General features: G+C 41.4%; 2 protein-coding genes across 16 annotated transcripts in view; both read right to left on the bottom strand.

The window, feature by feature from the left end:
* The window catches only part of LOC109917196 (restin homolog), a 110,417-nt gene extending 107,393 nt beyond the window's left edge, over positions 1–3,024 (bottom strand). For all 12 annotated transcript variants that reach the window (XR_007262056.1, XM_048596420.1, XM_048596427.1 and 9 more), the window contains exon 1: positions 618–3,024. Coding sequence is in view for 11 of the 12 variants with exons in the window: in XM_048596420.1 (XP_048452377.1) it covers positions 618–2,936 (2,319 nt within the window). In the remaining variant the exon portion in view is untranslated. The remainder of the gene's footprint in view (positions 1–617) is intronic.
* The window catches only part of LOC109914802 (janus kinase and microtubule-interacting protein 1-like), a 183,671-nt gene continuing 164,383 nt past the window's right edge, over positions 2,892–22,179 (bottom strand). For all 4 annotated transcript variants that reach the window (XM_048596484.1, XM_048596499.1, XM_048596507.1 and 1 more), the window contains 3 exons: positions 6,645–6,710; positions 6,307–6,348; positions 2,892–3,227 (listed from right to left, as the gene is read on the bottom strand). In XM_048596484.1, the coding sequence (XP_048452441.1) occupies positions 3,018–3,227; positions 6,307–6,348; positions 6,645–6,710 (318 nt within the window). In that variant the 3' untranslated portion in view covers positions 2,892–3,017. The remainder of the gene's footprint in view (positions 3,228–6,306; positions 6,349–6,644; positions 6,711–22,179) is intronic.

The raw sequence follows: 22,179 nt of genomic DNA, 5'->3' as shown, positions 1-22,179 counted from the left end.
GCGTTCTATTCGCTCTACTGGACAAGTTGGCATGTAATATTCATGAAATGCTCTGATATTACAGCTACAGAGAACTTCAAACAATGATATCATACAGGAGGCCTTTCATTGCATTTTCATGAATGCTTTCAACTGTCTCAACTCTACAAACAAATCTAGTCTGTAAAAAAAAGGATAGCCTGTAAAACCAAATCTAACAGGAATAGTATATTGAAAATGTTTCTCTGAGCCGTAATTTAGGTACAGTTCATGTCAATGATTTTAATATTCAGTTGAGCTTTTTTGATCTTTTCTGTCATGTTTTGTGCACTAAGAATTCAAGTGCTAGAGTGAAGGCAAAAAAAAAAAAATCGAAAAAACATGTAATATTAGGGGTAATCTGTTCTCACTGTCTGTACAAACACAGCTTGGATCCTCATTCACAGTTTACCAACATGTTGCCCTCCCATTCAGCTTCACAGACAGGCCTCCACACTGTAGGCCAAAGCTTTGTCAGAAAACAGAACTGGATGTAGGAATGGAATTCTGATCAGGTCAAAGTTTGACTCAAATTATGAACTCCTACTGAAACTGTTCTCTGGCACTGATTACTCAAAGTCACAAAATTTTGCACCTACCTGTTCTAAACCTTGAATTCTCACCAGCAGTACTGAGTGCTCCTCCTGCAGCATTTTTAAAGCTGCTTCTTTAGTGTGCAGCTGTCCCTTTAAGTTGAGGGAGATTTGGCTTTCCTCTTTGATCATAGTCTCCAGTGAAATCACTGACTGAGACCATTTAGCAAGTTCAGCTTCCAATGCTGCCTTCTCTTGCCGCATGGTAGTTTCAACATTTCTTATTCCACTTTGCTTTTCTTCCAATGCCTCCTCAAGTTTTCTCTGAAGGTTCTTAACATTTGCCTCAGAAATTTCAAATTCTTTCATCCTTTTTTTCAACTGCATTTCAACGTTTTGTTTCGCTGCTCGACAGACAGACTCTTTGAACTCAAGCTCTTCAATCTTTTTGTTCAGCTCTGCTGTTACATTTGCTAGTTCTTTCTTCTTCAAAAGGCCAAGCTCTTCAAACTCGCTGATTTTCTTTTGTAGTTGCACCTCCAAGTTGGTTTTGGTAATTTCCAAGTCTTTTATCTTATCTCTCTGGCATTTTGTTTCAAATTTCACTTCCCTTTCAAATTTTTCAAGGTTGGAGCACTTGGTTCTCCAGCAATGTAATTCTTCACTCATGCCACGTTGTTTGACACCCAGTTCTTCATTACGTTGTGCTAGCCTTCTTTCAGTCTCTTCCATTTCTTTTAATAAAGTCTCCTGTTTCCCAATCCTTGCCTGTAATGTCTCCACAGTTTCTTCCTTCATACTGATCAGCTTTTCCATGCGAGCTATCTTTTCTTGTAGGACCTTGGTCTCCCCTTCCTTCGTCTCTTCCACCAACTCTTCCAGCATCTTGGTTCTTTCTTGCAGCTTCCTTTCAGCTTCTTTTTGCTGCCAATGTTGCTCTCGCAACTGTCCAATTTCTTCGTTCAAACATTCAATTTCGTCCTTGCAGTCTTCTAGCTCTTTGCTTTTCTCGTTCACCTCCATTTCAAACCTGCTTCTCATCTTCACAATGAACCCTGCCTTATCGATTTCAGCATCAGCCTTTCTGCTTAGCTCCGCTTCGAGTTGTTTCTTCTCCTTAAGGATCTCTGGAGCAATGTGCTGTCTCTCATGAAGTTGGCTCTCTGCATCCTTGATGCTTTTCTTGAGTTCTTCCACCACTTGCAGGGTCTTTTTTAAGGTTTCGTCTTTCTCTTCAAGCTGTTTTCTAAGACTCTTTATTTTGCCATTTTGCTTACTTTCTACTCGTTTAAACTGCTCTTTCAGCTGTTGCTCAAAATTTTCCCAATCTCGGATAGTTTTTTCCAGATCTGAGCACTGCTTTTTCAATTTTAATTCATTATCCACCCTCTCTTCCAGGTCCATCTTGAATTTGGCAACCTTTGACTCAAGACTAGTTTTGGACTCTTCCATTTCCCCGACTTTCAGAAGCAAATCTTTGTAAATCGCCTCAAGCTGGGAATGGGCTTCATCCCGCTCCTTGATCTCATCAATTAACATTTTGATTTGCTCTTGGTAATCTTCCTCAGACTTTTCTTTTTCTTTCTGTAGCTGCTCCACTTGACTGTACCTCTCCTCTAACTTGCTTTCCACATCTTCTTTCTCCTTTGTCAACTGGTCCAATTTGTCACAGCGTAAACCAAGCAGCCTCTGATTCTCCTGGCTACGCAAAAGTTCCCCTTGAAGCTCTTTGACTGTTTCTGTTAACTCCTTCTCACTCATTTCCTGTATCTTCAAAAGTCCTTCTAAACTTTTGACTCTTTGAAGTAGCTCTGCTTTGGCACTATGTTTCACTTCAGATTCATCTTCACTGCTGAGAGAATCCAATGATTCCAGTTCCCTCACAGAAGCTAGTTTGCCTTTAAGGGCATCACATTCAAATTGAAGTTGATGATATGAAAGCTCCATCTCATTGAGCTTCTTCCTCAAGGTCTTGGATTCGTCTGTCCTATCCTCCAGCATAACTTCACACTCTCTTAATTTCTCTTCTAAAATCTGCTGATTGTCAACAGCCTTATTTCCTTTGAATTCCGGCTCTGCTAAGCTTTCGGAACCCTGTAGTTTTAAGATATAAGCTTCAAGTTCCGCTATTCTATAACCTTGGTGTTTGTTTTCATTGTCTAATTTTATCAGTTGCTCTGGTAATGTTTCATTATCTGTATTTGTTGACAACTCCCCTGGAAAAGACACAAAATGTTCTCTTTTCTTAGGTTCTGTGGGAGTAATCAGTTTGCTGTGTTGCTCCTCTGAAATATGTGGCTCCTCTAATTGCACCCTGGTGTTTTCCTCAGCATCTTGCTCTTTGTCTGCATCACTCTGCACTTTTCTGAGTTTGCTCCCCATCATTTCTGAAACATTCAGGGGTTTTAATTCTCCTCTAATTCTAGATTAATTAAAAACAAATTGATGTTGAAAAGATCTTTCTCCTCAGTAAATACATATATCTTGGAAAATTTTGAATGGCATCTTCCAATGTAGACGTAGCATGTGCACGTAGGTCTGCTTGTGTTCTAGTTTGTCTTTAGTCGAAGCTCGGAATTTAGTCAATGCCTTCACGTCAATGTATTCTTTTTGCTTTGTACACTTTGAAATTTTCTCTGTCGGCTTATTTTTATCTTCTGTGAGTTCTCTTGAAGTCTAGGAACAAACGGAAAAGTGCAGATCAAAAGGAAAATTAAATGGAGGTCAATCATTAAAAATTTCTACTTTCTTATAAAGCTATATAGGTGCTTTTATTTCTCTTTAGGATCAATTCTATGGCCCATTGTCATTGATGTTTCTCCTCTATACCTATGAATGCCATTAATCCATGCTAGGTCGCTAGGTATCCTTCAAACACAATGGGCTAAATGGCCTCTAGCCACATCATAATAACTCTGTGATATGTTCACTTATTCTTTAAACGTGGACACAGAGCTATTCAACCGTAGGATTTCTCACTGATTAACCTGTTCCTGTCTTGCCCTCTATTGAGTAGAAATTATTGGAGTCTGCTGAAATGGTAAAAGGTGTAGGCCAGGCCTGAATGACCATGGGGCAGACTACATGTATGTCCCCAGTCAGCAGGGGACCTGTCCCCCTTTAGTTCATGGGAATAAAAGGTAACTAGCAGCAGGCAGATAACTGGCTTGTTTAAAAATCACTTAATTCAAATTATTCTGAAGCCCACTGGGAGTTAATATTGCTTCAGGGATTAAATACAAATTGCATGGGTCTCCCATGTTTCTGGAAAGCTGCCCAGGGAAAACCTGTCGGGCTTGGCAGTGGCATACCCACTAAAAGCAAAGCCCTGCCCTTGGTTCTGACCTCTCTCCCTGCCTTATCAGCAAGACCTTCCCAACAACACCATCCCCCCCATTTACCCCTCCAGGAATTCAATAATGAATCCTGGTGAAGGCCCCATTGCATTACCATGTATGGCTATTGCACCTCATGGCACTAAAGAGCTGACAGCTTCTGATTCACCAGCAGGTTTTGGGGTTTGAGAGGGATTGTGGAATTATGTATGGCCAGAAACTTAATCTGACTGGAGGCTGCAGATTGTCCAGGAAAGTGCTGGCTTATCTGAAAATTGAGTTGGGCCTCTCAGTGATAAGCCAGACACAGTTCCCAGCAGATCTCCCAACTGCTGGATAGGACCTCTGTTGCCAAAACTGGATTCCACCCATTGTGTACTACTGGGCATCACATTTTATGGATGGATATCAACACTTTGAAGAAATGCTCACAGGAGATTTACTGACATGATACAACAGATGACGGTTCCAATTAAGTGGAGATAAACTCTGTTCTAAGAACAGAGATCCAAATTTAAGCTGAAATTTAATGTGGACCTTCATAATTATGAAGGGATTGATAAATTAGGAAAAATTATACCTATTGGCAGTGGGGTTGGATACAAATTGAACGCAGATTTAAGATTACAGGGGAAAAGAACCAGAGCGATGATGATGAAGAAGAGTCACTTCTGATGCAGCAAGTTGTTTTTACCTACAATGCAATGCCTCAAGGGTGCTTGAAGCAGCTGCAGTATTGGCTTCAAAGGATTATGGGGAATGCAGGAGAAGGGGACTAACTGGAAAACCCGGTTCAGAGCTCTATACAGGATTCTATAAATCTACTTTCCATAATGTAAGTAGCATTAAAATATATGGCCTGTCACCCCATCTATAAGAAGAATTGTTGTATTCTCTCTGCTATGTCATTACAGGTGGGTATTAATGAATTCATAACATACAAATTTGCCCCCAAACCATGAGAATGACTTATATTCCTTCTTCTATAGCACAATAAGGAATATTAATATAAAGTGACAACTTCCGCTACTCACAAAAAAGAATTAAAAATACATTGAATTGAAAGTGCCACATATTTATCTTCAACTTAGTAATATCAAATCTTTCCTGTAATAAATGCCAACAGAGCTGCTTGTTTATTAATTAATAATGAGCTTCATTTCCCTAGCCTAAAAATAGCTACAGCTTACCAAAAGAAGCCCTAAAATGTATCCGCCCACAACACTAGGAGAGGAGCCAGGAGGGGATATGGAGATCAAAGAAACTTATAGGGTCAGGGATGGGAGGCCAGTGAACATAAATAAAGGACCTCAAACATTTTCTCGTTTGATTGACGACTGGCAGTTGTCCCAAGCACTTATTGACAGAGTTTAACAACAGGAAAGTGAACATCTAATGGGGCGGAGTAGAAGAGGGAGATCATGATTCGGGAGAAGGAGGAGGACAAAGGTCTCCTTACGGGACTGATGGGAGCAGTCCTGTTCCTCTTGGTCTGTGAGGATTGCTGGAAAAGGTTCATCCTTCATACAGTCCCACCTTCCTGCTGGGTTACCTAACCACTTGGAATCCCAAGCAACAGGAATGAATTTTAAACTGAGCTTGTTGTGGAACTCTGACTAAAATGTCACAAATATTCCACTCCTCCACAGTGGGGCATTTCAATGTATGAACATTGATCGATATAAAATGGAAAGGTAGCAGGCACTGTGCGCACCGTGTATCCAGTATTTAGGTTTGTAACTCCCCTGCTCAAGCCCTTGATGCTAGAATTAATATTAAGTCAAAGTAGCTATTTTGGAAGACTCCTTAATATAGATAGAGTCATAGAGATATACAACATTGAAACAGACCCTTCAGTCCAACTCATTCATGCCAACCAGATGTCCGATGTAAACCTAGTCCCATTTGTCAGCATTTGGCCCATATCCTTCTAAACCCTCCCTATTCATATACCCATCCAAATACTTTTAAATATTGTAATCGTACCAGCCTCCACCCCATCCTCTGGCAGCTCATCCACATTGCATTTTAATAAACTTTTCACAGCCGTGTTATTCAATAAAATAATGTATGTGTATTGCTGATTTGATCAAAAAGATTTATTTTAATTCAAACAAAACTGAGTCAGATATTTTAAAATCAGTCACTTACTAATCGAACATGTTGAAATTGGGCAATATAATGAGCTTATCCTGGAACTGATCAATGTCAGTTGTCCATTCTAATGTTCAGCAAGTCTGCCTTTACATAGCGTATTTGATATTCTGTTGAATATCTTACTGTCTATAAAATAGTTCAAACTTAATTCATTGTAGATTCAGGACATCAGCTTAATGAGAGGTCAATGCCCTAGTTCAGTTCGACCAGATACATCCCAGCAACTCCCCTTAGGTATCAAATAATAGGCATTGCTCACTAACCTGTGTTCCAGGAGACCGGCCGTCAGGGCCAGAGGATAAAAGCTAAAGAGAAAAACAGAAACAGAAACAAAAACTGAAAACATAAAAATCAAACCGAAAGTAAAAGGAGACAAGGTAACAAGTGGGAGGAGAAAAAGAAAAGCAAAAAGAGGTTTAAAGAAGAAAAACATATTAGCACAAGATGAAAGTTTGCTGATGTGTGCACATAAATGTGCTTGTCATCTGCAAAATTGTAAGTTGACACATTACTGATCTACCCATAATTAAATGACAAAAAAAATCAACTTTTAAACTTACAATTACTTTTTTTAGATTTAGTTTATGACACCAAATCTCACCTTCTCTTCTATTTCTTTGATTTGTCTCTTCTGAATTTCTATCTTATCTTCCAATTCTTTAATTCGCTGCAGGAGAAAAGACCACAGACTGTTAGAGACCAAACAAAAACATATGCGCAAACACTGTTCTAGTAATGATCATAGGCTGTACCAATTTCTGGAATTGTTTCCAGAACTTTGTGGGCAGAAATATGATGTATATTTATTAATATTTAAACAGAATTACATTTCAGTTTTCTTGTTTTATTTTGAAACTAATTGTTAAGTGATTGGTAAACTTCTTGCTGATAAAATATAAATCAATTTAAATAGGTTCTTTTACTCTGGATGCTAAGGGGAGCAGTACTATTTTCAAGGCATACAGTCATTCTCCAGTAAGCATTTAGAAGCACTACAGGGGTCAGTCAATTTGCTAAGTGTTCCATAACTCTTGAACAATTTACTTTGTCAATCAAGAGCCAGTATGCAGACTACGTCGTTAATGATAACCAGCTATACCCTCTCTGTGAAGCAGGCCTGAAAAGGCGACAATACTGAGTTACCAGAATCATTGCACAATGTTACGACAAACGGAGATTAAAAGCTCAGTTGCTAATCTTTGTGAGGACAAAGGCCACTAGTCTCACCAGCTGCTTAGCTACTGACTACTCAAGTGTTAAAACAACCGCAAGTGGAGATCTAAGTGCATGCACCATCGTCCGGGACAAATTCTGGTTTTACAAACAAACAAAATAAATGTAATATTTTACAAAGATGCAAGCTGCATTTTCCTTTGAAGGAGCCTCTCTATTGTTCAAGAACAAAGCTGATTGCTCTCTGTCAAAGCAGTTAAAGCGACCAACCTTTCTTCAGTGGTATTTTTTCCCCGTCACCTCAATGCCTTTCCTTGAATGGTCATTTTGTTTGAAGAGGCACAAGCACAAACAAATTCCCAATATGCCTCCAGACCAGGAAGCTCATGTGCACACAGTTACCATAGGAACACAAGCTTAGAGGAATAGTAAACCAATGATTCTCTCAATCATTGTACGTTAGAGAGCTCATTTTCATTATTACTTCAAGTAAGATCAGAGAAAAGAAATTGCCCAGCTCATCTCTGGAAGAAAGGTTGCTTTATAGCCTGAGACACTCAGAACCTCTGAGCAAGTAAAATTAAAAAAATCAAAACCAATGAGAACTGCAAATCCCAAAGTTTAAATACAATGTGTTTAAATATGGCTTTAATATTATAGATACATAATGTCAAGATTTGTGCTAAGGTGAAACAATATTTATGTACTGTCTTTCAATAAAGATTTGCTTTCCCCCATGTTCAGATGTTTTGGAACAGTAATATAATGAATTGTTCTGTGTAAACAGTTGAGCCATTAATTTTTCAAATGTTCTCCTTAACCTGATGTGTCTCTTTGCCTATCTGGAGATTATCATGTGTTTTTCTCATCTTTCTGTCACTGCTTTATTTCCACAATGTGGAAGATGGCATTTTAGTGTTTTTTAAGTGACCACTAAATCAGACTGACTGGTTGCTGACAGCAAAATGTGTCCCTGTAGACTGGAAATATCCACAGGCAAAGAAAAACCCATTGATCTCCTGTAACTCAACTTATCATGTCTTTGGCAGCCAAAGGAGAATCACACTTTAAAGTGTCATCCCACACCTGCACAGTGGTCCATGAATGTCTGGATTTATATCGCTCATTTAGACTCACTTTAGTTTTCTTGAGTGTTTCAATTTAAAGATAAGCAACATCAAAGCTTTAGCTTTTAACAAGATCCAAGATTAGCTTATTACTGAAAATTTACTCTGTGCTAAAAATGATATGTCACAATGTTTAGCACCATTTTCAACTGCTCAGATAATGAAGTAGTTTATATCCAAATGCAGCAGGTATGGGTTGACAAATGGAAGTGTCAGGCAATGCCAATCTCCAAGAAGAAAAAAATAAACCATGATATTTACTGGCATTTCCATCACTGGATACCCCACTATCAACACTCTAGATGTTACCATTGTCCAAAAACTGAACTGGACTGGCCACATAAATACTGTGGCTTCAACAGCGGGTCTGAAGCTGGGAATCCTGTAGCAAGTAACTCATCTCCTGGCTCCCTAAAGCCTGTCTACCATCTACAAGGCACAAAATAGCAGAAGGATGGAATACTCCTCACTTGCCAACAACAATAAAGAAACTTGACACCATCCAGGACAAAGCAGCCCGCTTGACTGGCACCTTATTCACCAACATTCACTCCCTCCACCACCAAAGCTGAGTGGCAGAAGTGTGTACCATATACAGGATGCAGAAATTCAGCAGGGTTCCTTAGACAGCACATTTCAAATGCACAATCACTACCATCTAGATGAGAAGCACCATCATCTGTAAGTTCCCTCCAAGCCACTCACCTGGATATACATTGCCACTCCTTCAGCGCTGCTGGGTCAGAAATCTGGAACTCCATCCTTAACAGCAGCATGGCTCTTCCTATACCAAACAGACTTCAGCAGTTCAAGAAGACAGCTCACCACCACCTTCTCAAGGGCAGCTAGAGTTGGGCAATAAATGCTGGCCCAGCCAGTGATGCCCACATCCCATAGCACATTGTTAACTGGGATGGAGCATGTTAGCTATGAAGAAAGGCTGGACAAGCTGGGTTGTTTTCTTTAGGACAGAGAGGACTGAGGGGGAGCTGACTGAGGTGTATAAGACTATGAGGAGCACGGACAGGTTGGACAGAAACATATTCCCCATTAGTTGAAGGGATAAGCACTTGAAATGCCATAACATTAAAGGCTATTGGCCAAGTGCTGGAAAGTGAGATGAGTGTATAATTCCATGCCAAAAAGAGTTCAGATAAAATACAGATACATGGGATTAAATTTATATATGGATAATGCATATTTTATAAAGACAAAAATAAGATGAGTCTTTTATCATTGCAGGCCTTTTATTAGTTTGAAAATTCTCTTTCCAAAGTAAAAATGTTTGAAAACCTGAAGTTTGACATTGAGCAGCCTTGGTAGCTTACACAGTTGAATAGCTGAAGGTTTCTCCTACAGGTGGACTGAAGGAACCAGGTTCTGAGAAGGTATGATGGCTCCTTTACCTCACTTTTAAAGCACAACTAGTTGTATCTTTGGTAGGCATCGATGCCGCCTGGCCTGCTGTGTTCACCAGCTCTACACCTTGTTAGCTCAGACTCCAGCATTGGCAGTTCCTACTATCTCTGTATCTTTGGTAGCTTGGTTTAACACAGCCATCCTTAGCTGGCTTGCCTTTTTCTCTGGTGCTGTCTCTCAGAGTTCTTTGTGGTTTTACAGTGTAGTCAGAGAAACATCTGGTGAAATTTTGTATTCATGGATTGATGCAAAGTTTCAAACTCAAGTTGCTGCCAGTTGTGGTCTCTTGGAGCAGAATGGTTGAATGAATCACAGTGGATGGGTGGGGTGGGGGTAGTGAGATCAGGGAAAAGTTGAAGAGCATTAAGGGTTTGAACATCAAGTGTGGAGGACATGGGGCTAGCAGGTAGAAACAAATATACTTTAGGGAGGTGTAATTTGGGCAAGGATAGTCACTCCGGTGTTTCTGATATTGCCAGTATTTCTTTGAGAGGAGCTTTTTCATCCAGAGGATCAGTCTTGACATCATTCTAAACCTCATGTATTGGCTCCATATTAAACATTGTACTTATCAGCCCAAGGTTAGTTTTGAGACATTTAAGATTTGTTCAGCTTCTCAAGCAGGAAGGTGACCGAGTAAACAGTGTTTGATAGCAAATCACTACCCGCTCCCCCCTTTAAGTGCTGTGTTGATTTACTCTAACACAGTCCTGACCTCTTCAATTATCTCAATGTCATCATGAGGATTTCATGTGAGAGTCTGCATTGTATTATTAACACAGAGTGTTCTTTGTGTATTGCAAAAAGACATTGCTCCTTTAATCTGATTCTCATCACATCATCAACCTACACATTGATCATTTAAATAAAATTTTGAATCATGTTAATAAAATGATCACAATCTTTACCGATGATGTTATGCCAGGAGTTTTAGAATGGAAGTGTATCCTTAAAATTATTTCTAACTAACATGACTGATGCGATCTGAAATGCATATGTTCATGTGATTGCAACAGCATTCTGTGCAGATGCTTGTGTGCTCTTTCGTACAAAATGACCTGCATGCAAGTTGTAGGTATCTCCGAGTTTCAAAGCACAACGTTGAAGGGCTGAAGGGAATGTGCAGGTTGGTCCAAGAGTAGGCCTGATGACGTGGTGATACTGACGGTTTGCTGGTGCCGACTAATAGAGTCATACAGCATGGAAATAAAGCCTTTGGTACAACTTGTCCATGTCAACCATATTCCCAAACTACAACTAGTCCCATTTGCCAGCGTTTGGCCTGTATCCATTTAAACCCTTTCTGTTCATGCACCTGTTCAAATGTCTTTTAACTGTTGTAACTATACCTGCATTGACTTGCATGGTCAACCGGCCAAGGAGGATGGTGACCTTGGAGCTAGCAGGAATGCCGTTGGGAGAAAGTAGTTCCGAGACAAACATTCAGCGAGCTGCAGACGCCAGATACCCACTCTGACCTACACGTTGCGAATTTGCTAACATAACAAAAACATTACAAAGTGGAAATGGCTAATGAATTACTGCAGGATTCTTCCCTCCCTGGTATGATGCGTAATGGCAAGAAAGGAGGGAAAATAGGGTGAAAATGAAAAGAAAAATAGATTCTTGACCTCAAGATAAATGTTCCCAATTTTCCCTTCATGCCTTAAAAGGCAACTTCAGAATCTCATCATTGATTAGTGACTATCCTATTCAGACCATAACACCGTAAGATACGGAAGGAGAATTAGGCCATTCAGCCCATTGTATGGCATTTCTATGCATATGTATATTGCCATAGCCCCAACTCACCTTATTTATACATGACTACAAAGGAAGAGGGAAGCAACTTGTGACAATGGGCAGCAATGAACAGTCAGATAGGAAATGCATATGTGTCTGTGCGGCATTGTGCTATGCCAATGTCAAACCTGCAGCTTGTGTCAACAGTTTTCACAACTAACATATAAAATGTTCTTCAAACAAATGACCATGTGTAAATGTCAAAGGGGATCAGTCCTTAGTGTGGTGAAGGGGGATTACAGTCAGCCAGAGGTACCATCACAGCCTGTTATGGAGCTTGTCCTATTCCAGTCTAGTGGGTTGACTTACATCATTCAGGCACTTGATTCTACCTGAGTATGTCTCAGGAGTCTGGGATTGCATCACAATCAGATAGGTAAGGTGTTGCTAAGACATCAGTTTAGAGGTAGTCCAGTTTTTCCTGTAATGAGACAAACGGATCGACTAAGCGTGAAGGAAGTGGATAGAACAGCAGTTACTGGTGATGCATGAGCTGGAGAGGTTGTGAGTTATCCCCAGTGCGTGACTAAGAAGTAGAGGTGCCGGTGTTGGACTGGGGTGGACAAGGTCAGAAATCACACGACAATGAGTTATAGTCCAACAGGTTTATTTGAAAACACAAGCTTTCAGAGCCCTGCTCCTTCTTGAGGTGTTGAAGGAGTGAGGCTCCGAAAGCTTGTGTTTTCGAATAAACCTGTTGGACCATAACCTGGTGTCGTGTGGTTTCTGACTGTGCCTAAGAAGCACAGAGGATAGCAAGGGTTGGTAATTTAAAAGGATGAGAACCACTGAGTTGATAAGATGCATGCAGTACTGACAGTGGTAGACCATGAGCCTTGGTGAGAGATGGGTGCAGTGGCAGAGTTAAAGTGGTGATCCTGTGAGTGTGAGGTAGCAGAGAGAGAATATTGTGGCACTATCCCTTATGGAGTGCAAAAGATTATTGACCTTCCTCTTGCACAGTTGGACACCCTGTTTCACTTGGTACACAGCATTGATCCAGGCTGCAATTTGGGTCCAGGCTCCTCAACTGGATAAGAAGACTGTCTTCCTTTCCACCAGCTTGTTCACCAACACTTCCAGACTCCTGGTTGCAAAGCAAGACACAAAGTTTCCCTTCCTCATGTTGAACACTGAGGTTCGAGCAGTACACGGTGTGGGCCAGGTCCTGCCTTGCAGCATCTGAAATGGTGTGCAGCTGGGCTTTAAATATGGCACAATGCCATGAACATGCCAAAAGCAGCTGTGCCCTTCCCCAAGAAAGGCACCAAAGAGCCCAGATGCATAGAACAAGGTGAAGGCAGGAAGATTGTGTGAGCAATGGTAGACTGGGTGCCATGAATCTCACTCAACAAAACACTTTCAAAGAAATTCTGGGTTGGAATGCCCATGGGTGAACGTTCCAACCTGCCACTAATTAAGGCCCTAATATGATCAATTATTGGCCACTTAGAGCCTCGGAGCCACCAGGCCAGTCTGCCTGCCAAAATGGAGGCATTTGGTGGCACAGATCTGGGGTTGGGGGTTGGGGAACAGAATGGCTGCTGAAAGCCACCGCTCTGCCCTTGTCTTTGACCCTCCTGGCCCCGCTACGTGTAACCCTCACTCTGTGACAGGCCTCCCAAAAGACTACATCTATTATCGCTGGTCCAGCTCTTCATGGTTGTGCAGCCTGGGCCTCCAGCAATGCTCCTCAGCTCCCTGATGATGCTAGTCGCTGACTGACAAGCAGAGTTTAACAGAAAAACAAGGTAGAAAACTCGGAGAATATCTTTAAAAATGAAAGCATGCCTAAATTAACATTTAAAAAAACCAAGATACAGAAGGTGTTCATGAAGCACTGTGTTGTATTTCCTGAACTAGAAAGTGTGCATACATTATCTGCCATGTTGCTTATTGGTGTTTTTGCACCTGGCTGCTTATTACTATCATTGTATTCTGAAAAGCCTTACAATAAGGGTAAGTGTGATCAATTTTATATATTAAACTATTAAACAATCTTTCCAGTAGGGCATCTTTGTATGTATTAAAAACAATGTTTTTTAGTTAATTTTATCTTTTCCTGTTCATCATGCATTTCAAATTTCTATTCAGTTGGAACCTGTCGAATTGAGTTTCATTAGAAATTGTGTTTTCCATTTGTGAATTCACCATTTGTGAAGTTTTTTTAAGAGCTAAATCCTCATGAACAGTGGGAATTTACTGTATAACATTTAGTCTACACAAGAGAAAGTAGCATATTGAAAGAAAAATGTGTGGATGTACTTAATGGTGTCAGGTTAACCGGGAATGAATGTGAGCTCATTGTTTACCACATCAATTGCAGGCCAACCTTTAACAAAGCGAACAGAATGAGCTTCATTGTGAAATGTGTTGAGTAAAGTTGAGAGATAGTTCTCTGATGCACTGATATGGAGTTTGGTTTTGGTTAATGAAGGAAAAGTTAACCTTCTACACCCTGGAACCAATACAGAAAGGACTATCCAGAAGGCTAATCCCTGGTGTGGAGGTGTCGGTGTTAGACTGGGCTGGACAAGGTCAAAAATCACATCTCACCAGGTTATAGTCCAACAGGTTTATTTGAAGACACAAGCTTTCAGAGTCTCACTCCTTCTGACAGCTGAAGAAGGAGCAAGACTCCAAAAGCTTGTGTCTTCAAATAAATCTGTCGGACCATAACCTGGTCTCGTGATTTTTGACGTAATCCCTGATTTCAGAGTATTTAATTATGAAGAAATATAGTAGAGTAAAGGAGGATTATGAAAGAAATAGAAGAAAAGACATTGCATTTATCTTATCATTGCCTCAGGTTATTCTAGCATACATCATAGCCAACGAATCTACTTCTGAAGTGCCATGCCAGTTGTTTTGCAAAGAAATAAAGCAGCAGAGTCCCACAAAGAGTGATAAGATTCTGGAAGTGTTAACAGAAGATCAGCAGAATGTGACATTTGTTTAATTAAATATTTTCATGCCAGCTCATTTTCAATTGGTGCTGACAAAGTTGAAATCAGCAAGATTGTAGTTCTCATGCAGACTAGAATGTGCTGTATAACTTCCACTGGTTGCTGCGCATTAATTAGTATAGAGAATCAGCTATGTTGGCTATGGTGAGCAGTACAATTGTTCACCTTTTGAGGTCAAAAGTTACATTCTAATTTGAACAACGACATCAGACTTTAGCTATATTCTTATATTAAGCTTGACCCTTGATTTTCCAACTGTTTTGTTTTGCATATGTCTACCAGTCCCTCCCTTAGCTATTCACACACTCCTTGTTTCTTACAGGTATTCATGTTTCTACAACTCGAAAGGAAAGAGATCAAAAGAATTGGTCTTTCCCAACCTCAAAGGGATTTTTCCTGTTCATTGGTTCACCCCAGGTCTATCTGCAAATCATTACTTACTTCGAATAAATTTTGAATAGCAATTTGCAGTCATCTTTGAGGCCACCATTTTCATGGGATCAAGCTAAGCAAGGTCTATCTCTTATGTTTCCTTTCTTCAGGCTGTTATCCAAAGCTCACTACAAATCCCTGTTGCCAATCTCTTTCATTCCTTCCAGGCGTATCTCTGATTTTCGGCCTGTATGTCAGTCTGTCTCTGATTTCCTTCCTGTACTAAATTAGAGCAGTGCCACATGCATAGCTTTACAGAAATCCATTAAGTTTACAATCAGCTTGATTCAACGTATCTCATTGCTGAGGAAAACGTGCTGTGTAATGGGTGATAGCATGAGGTTTGAAGTTGCAGCCTGCTTAGCTTGATCCCATGAAAATGGTGGCCTCAAAGATGACTGCAAATTGCTATTCAAAATTTATTCGAAGTAAATAATGATTTGCATTTATATAACACATTCATGACTGTGAAAACATCCCAAGGCACTTTTCAGGAGCATTAACAAAAGAAAATTGACACTGAACCATATAAGGCAATATCAGGGCAGATGGCTAAAATGTTGGTCAAAGAGGTAGGTTTCATACTGGGTTCATTAGAAAATCGGGCAAAGAAACAGATCATTCAACCAGCCAGCCAATGTTATGCTGTTTTTGAGCCTCCTCATCTTCCTTCCTATCTGACTCTATCAGCATAATCCCACCTTTCCGTGTCTCTTGTAGGTTTAAAGGCATCAATGGCATTGGCTTCAATTTCTCCATGTGGTTGCAAGTCCACATTTCCATCATTTTCCGAGTAAAGAAGTTTTTTCTCGAATTCTGTATTTGACTTCTCAGTGCTGTGCAATAAGGGCCTTTGGGGATTAATGATTGTAGTGAGCACTAAAGGCAATAGTTTCACTTGTTTAGTTGCAGTAAATTGCTGTCCTTCATGTTAGATTAGTGATCTGTTCATTTAGAGACAGTGGAAAGGTAAAGAAGGATGATGAGTTAGAAGTGATTAAAGAAAACTTAAACAAGCACAAGAGAGTAGCTCTGTCATTTAGTAACACAGGTTGGGAAGGTGTATGTTTTGGCTGTGATTCCCTTAACTATGAGGCTCCACATTAGTCCTGAGGATGCAATGTTTGTGTCGGAATGGTTGCATTTCCACAGGAAAGGAAGAATGCACTTTGAATATCAATCTCGCATGAGTTTCACACAGCTTTAAATTGACCATCTATAGAGCACAGAAGTTAATCAGTTCTCAAAGGCAATTTTTTTCAATATAAATTCCCCGAATATGCAACACCCACTGCCATACTATCTACAAATTACAAGGGCAGCAGATGCATGGGAATATTACTGTCTCCAAGATCCCACTGCATCAAATACCATGGAAATATATTGCCTTTATTGGTCCCAGGTTATATTCCTGGAACAGGCCAGCTGTGAAAGGAGCTTCACAGCAACAGGTTGCAGTGTTTCAAATGGAAAGCTCACCACCATATTGTCACAGAACCAAACAGAAAGGAAACAGACACTTTGGTCCAATTCGTCCATGCCGACCAAGTTTTTCAAGCTAAACACATCCCACTTGCATGTGTTTTGTATTCCTCTAAACCGTTCTTATTCATGTACTTATCCAAATGTCTTTTAAATGTTGTAGCTGTACCTTCTTCTACCACTTGTTCTGGCAGTTCATTCCACACATGAACCACCCTCTGTGTGAAAAGATTGCCCCTCAGCTCCCTTTTAAATCTTTCTCCTCTCACCTTAAAAAATACACCGCCTAGTTTTAAACTCCCCCACCGTAGGAAAAGACCTTTGCTTTTCACCTTATCTATGGCCCTCATGATTTTATAAACCTTTGTGAGGTCACCCCTCAACCTCCTACGCTCCAGTGAAAAAAGTCCCAGCCTATCCAGCCTCTCCTTATAACCCAAACCCTCCATTCCCAGCAACATGCTGGGTAAATCTTTTTTGAACCCTTTCCAATTTAATAATTTCCATTTTATAGCAGGGAGACCAGAACTGTACGCCATACTCCAAGAGTGGCCTCACGAGTATGAAAGTGTGAGGTTATGCACTTTGGTTGGAAAAATAGAGGCACAGACTATTTTCTAAATGGGGAAAGGCTTTGGCAATCTGAAACACAAAGGGACTTGGGAATCCTGGTTCAGTAGAGAGTTAACATGCAGGTTCAGTTGGCAGTTAGGAAGTCAAACATTCACTTCAAGAGAGCTAGAATTCAAAAGCAGGGATGTACTGTTGAGGCTGTATAAGGTTCTGGTCAGGCCGCATTTGGAAATATTGTGAATAGTTTTGGCCCCTATATCTAAGGAAGGATGTGCTGGCACTGGAAGGGGTCCAGAGGAGCTTCACAAGAATGACCTTGGGCATAAAGGGCTTGTCATATCAGGAGCGGTTAAGGACTCTGGGTCTGTACTCGATGGAGTTGAGAAGGATGATGCAGGATCTCATTGAAACTTACAGAATAATGAGAGGCCTGGATAGAATGGATATGGAGAAACTCGGACCTGAGAACACAGAGAGAAGGGACAACCATTTAGAACTGAGAAGAGGAGGAATTTCTTCAGCCAGAGGGTGTTTACCCTGTGGAACTCATTGCCACAGAAGACTGTGGAGACCAAGTCATTGTCTTTAAGACAGATCGATAGGTTCTTGATTAGTAATGGGATCAAAGGTTATGGGGAAAAGGCAGGGGAATGGGGTTCAGAAACATGATCAAATGATGAAGCAGACACAACGGGCCAAATCCTGCTCCTAATTCTTATGGTCTTATGGCAGATTATTAGTGAATCTGTGGCTGAGCAATAAATCCAGGTGCGCTGATTTCTTGTCTTGTTTTCAGCTGCATATGGGGTAAAACTACTTCAGCAGGGCTTTGGAAAGATTTACCTCGCATTGTCCAAAGTCTGAATCGTTCCAATGCATGAGGCCGTCATTGACAGGAGGAATAACATCTGCTCCTGAGCTGTTTGCACGCAAAACGCAATCTTTCACCAATCTGGCAAATGACAAATTGGCTAAGTAACAGGGTTAGTAGGAACTGCAGATGAAGGGTCTAGGCCCGAAACGTCAGCCTTTCTGCTCCTATGATGCTGCCTGGCCTGCTGTGTTCATCCAGCCCTGCACATTGTTGTCGAAGTAACAGGGTGACTCTTTTTCAAATAATTTGTCGCTCAGAGAGAAAAAGACGTGAAAGGCGAAGCTGTGAAGAAGCCCTTACAGGTGCAATACCGATAAGCACTTACAGATTGAGTGTTATCACCATTGTTAAAGCAAATGACAGGAACAGGGGGCTTCTTTGTATTAAATACTCAGCATGTAATAAGACTCACCAGCCAGTGGCATTATCAGCACTGTTCTGTTAACAGTGTTAATAGTAAATGTTGGAACGATTTTGCCAGAACTGATAGATATTAGCGATTAGCAGCTTTGAAGACAATAAAAGCCAGGGAATGAAACAAAATGGAGAGGTGTATGGTTTTGTACCATCTTCGATTTGCTCAGTCAATCCCTGCTGTCTGCAGCTTATCATTGACTTTTTTCCCTTTTCTTTTGTCCTGTTTCCCTTGCTTTTCCCTGTACCTCTAAAGTCATGCTCATTTCTAACACTGTCCAGGTCAAATTAAAGGCCACAGCCCACAACGTGAACCCTGAGCAGAATTTAGAGGCCGGTCATCTCAAAAAGTAACACCGTGGAATCTTTCGCCCACAATCAGGCGCGGCCTTGGTTTCAGAAAGGCATCAGAAAGGCATCAACTCCATCAGTGGCACCACTCCTTCAGAACTGCACTGGTGCCAAACTTGAGTTTTGTGTTTAAGTCCTAAAGCGGGACTTGAATCTGGAACCTATTAACTAAGGAGATGAGAGTTCCACTAATTCAACCACAGCTGACATGCAGTCACTAAGTTGGACAGCTCTGCAACAAAACGAAAATCACCATGTCAACGGTATACAGTTTGTCCCCTTTCAGTCACTGTGCTAAAGCTTTAATGGCCCGCACTCTTAAACAATACAATCTGAGCAATACAAAATAAAGTTATGATAAGGTATTTTGCTGTGATGCAACTGGTGGGACAGTGCATTGGCCAATGCTCAAATAAGTTGTGGAGGAGGTGGGGCATGGGAAGATCCACCCCTTTGTCCAGGAATATCGACTCTTGGGGACAATCAATCAGAGTGAAGTTATCTCTGTAAACAGTACGGAGGGAAATGGTGAGGATCTCCCGTTCCAGTCTCAGGCCTGTTCTCTCCCGTGCTTGCTGCTGACAAGTTGAGTCAGAATGAGAGAGAAGAAATCTGTGAGTGAAGCAGTAACAGGCAGGTGGGAGTCGCAAGGTGTCTGCCCTTAGCCAAGGCTGGGATTGGAGGCCGACTTCGGCTGAAGGTGCAATCAAGGAGCCAACTTTGGCCAAGGCCAGGTTTGGAAGCCTGTTGCTGGATCTGGAAGTTCCATTGGCTGAGCCGAGGGTGTGGGCATCTGCCAAATGTGAAGAGGTTGTGGCAGAAGGGGACAAGTCAGCTGAAAAGTAGGATAAAGGAGGAGTGTGCAAGATGAGTGCCAGTGGAGGAAAGGCTGAAAGAGGGTTATTAGGGAGATTAGGTTGCAATGAAAAAAGCAGGAAGCTGTAATGGAGGTATGACAGTGATAAAGATGTAATTAGTTAACTGGGATCTAAGAAAACTCAAAATAACTGAGGTCATGAATTCCTTGAAAATGAATGTGGAATCCCGAGTTTAAGGCTGCATAAGTTCAGAGGCTACTGAATTTGGAAAACAAGTAAGATCTGTGACAGCATAAAAAGGGTAGTAATTACCTAGTAAAATTGTTTGAACTTTGTGCATATGCGATTGAAAAACATTGACTGTAATTTCCAGTCTGCTGAAAGTATGTTTAGTGTGATTGCTTTTCGTAGAATTGTGTGTGAGTTGTTTTGAATAAAACCTTTGTTGCTCACATTTGCCCATCATTTTGTATGAATTTAAATACTATGGCATCTAGGAAATTAATTGTGTGTGTGTGTATGTGTCTGTCTGTCTGTTATGTCTTTAGGTTTGATGGAAAGTTGATTATTCATCCAATTCTGTTTCTGTGAATCCAAGTAACCCAAGCAAATATAGAAGGTATTATGACTATGGCATTGTCTAAGGAAGGTTTTAGTCAGAATGAAAAAGTAGCCCACAAAAATCCAAAGTCAAGAAGTAACCCCCGTTATGATTTGTCTCCAGGAAAAATTGCCAAATTTATGATGTTTCCAGATACGATACCTAAATTGTTGGGCTCACAGTGAGGAGAGATGAACAGCTTCGCTTTTAATTCACCTGCTGCTTCGGTTGGCAGTAACAGGGTTAATTTGAAAACCAACGTTGATCACTTCCTCCCAGTCCAAATGGATTTATGCTTTAAATGGGGTCAATTTAACCAGGCTTTCGGAGTGAGTTATTAGCTACTAACTGATAAAAGAAATAATAACAAAACACACAGATTAGGAACATGAGGTGAGCAGAATAAAAGTTAGAAGTGAGAAAGAATATTCACAACTAGTTTCTGCGCTGTTCATTAACAGTAGATAGCAGAATGCTGTAGCCTTTACAACAGACGTGACCATTACTGTTGTTGGTAGTTGAACAGTTGATTTTAAGATTCTTGGCTTTGCAATTTAATTAAAATGATGTTACCCTGGGTTGTTTTGACACTCAGATGGAGAGATTGTAGTTATCTGTAGGGCAGAGGTGTTTAGTGGCTGTTCTCAAAGCTATGACCTTTACAGTATACCAGTCCACATACAAGGACATCAGGCCATAACACACACAGATCAGGGTTGAAGCCCCCATCTTTTGAATATCCTGGAAGCATAAAACACAAACTTGTCTATAAGAGATGGCTCTCTGCTGAGAGGTTGGATAATTAGCTTCTCATTAATTCTTCCATTTTAGTCTTTCTACTTGAAGTTTCCTAATTCTCTACAGGTATGACATTCCAGAATTCTTCTTCTGACAGCCATTGAATTTATTTCCAAAGTTATCTTTGGCTATATTTTTGTGCTTTTTTGAAAAACACATGTTGCAATGAAATGTCCATCGTATCCATAGGCGAACGGGCGCGATGATCTGTGCTCATGACACTGCCAAGAATGAAAAAGTAGCCCTTGAGAAAATCTTAAGAGGCGTAATTTGTAAAGAGAAAAGAAATATTTTGAGACAACAAGGTGCAGGGCTGGATGAACACAGCAGGCCAAGCAGCAACATAGGAGCAGAAAGGCTGACGTTTCGGGCCTAGACCCTTCATCAGAAAAGGGGGAGGGGAAGGGGGTTCTGAAATAAATAGGGAGAGAGTGGGAGGCGGATAGAAGATGGATAGAGGAGAGGATAGGTGGAGAGGAAACAAACAGGTCGAAGAGGCGGGGACGGGGCGAGTAAAGGTGGGGGTAGGGGAGGGGGAAGGGGGATTTTGAAGCTTGTGAAATCCACATTGATACCATTGGGCTGCAGGGTTCCCGAGCGGAATATGAGTTGCTGTTCCTGCAATCTTCGGGTGGCATCGTTGTGGCACTGCAGGAGGCCCAGGATGGACATGTCATCTGAGGAATGGGAGGGGGAGTTGAAATGGTTTGCGACTGGGAGGTGCAGTTGTTTATTGCGAACCGAGCGTAGGTGTTCTGCAAAGCGGTCCCCGAGCCTCCGCTTGGTTTCCCTGATGTAGAGGAAGCCACACCGGGTACAGCAGATGCAGTATACCACATTGGCAGATGTGCAGGTGAACATCTGCTTGATGTGGAAAGTCTTCTTGGGGCCTGGGATGGGGGTGAGGGAGGAGGTATGGGGGCAGGTGTAGCACTTCCTGCGGTTGCAGGGAAAAGTGCCAGGTGTGGTGGAGCTGGAGGGGAGTGTGGAGCGGACAAGGGAGTCACGGAGAGAGTGGTCCCTCCGGAACGCAGATAAGGGTGGGGAGGGAAAGATGTCTTTGGTGGTGGGGTCGGATTGCAGATGGCAGAAGTGTCGGAGGATGATGGGGTGGTACGTGAGGACGAGGGGGATTCTTTTTTGGTTCTTATTGCGTGGACGGGGTGTGAGGGATGAGCTGCGGGAGATGTGGGAGACACGGTTGAGGGCGTTCTCGACCACTGAGGGGGGGAAGTTATGGTCCTTGAAAAACGAGGACAACTGAGATGTACGGGAGTGGAATGCCTCATCCTGGGAGCAGATGCG

The sequence above is a fragment of the Rhincodon typus genome, chromosome 1, assembly GCF_021869965.1.
Source record: "Rhincodon typus isolate 14 chromosome 1, sRhiTyp1.1, whole genome shotgun sequence".
NCBI classification, from domain to species: domain Eukaryota; kingdom Metazoa; phylum Chordata; class Chondrichthyes; order Orectolobiformes; family Rhincodontidae; genus Rhincodon; species Rhincodon typus.
The sequence above is the reverse complement of the archived record's forward strand: the minus strand, read 5'-3'. Positions and strand labels throughout refer to the sequence as shown.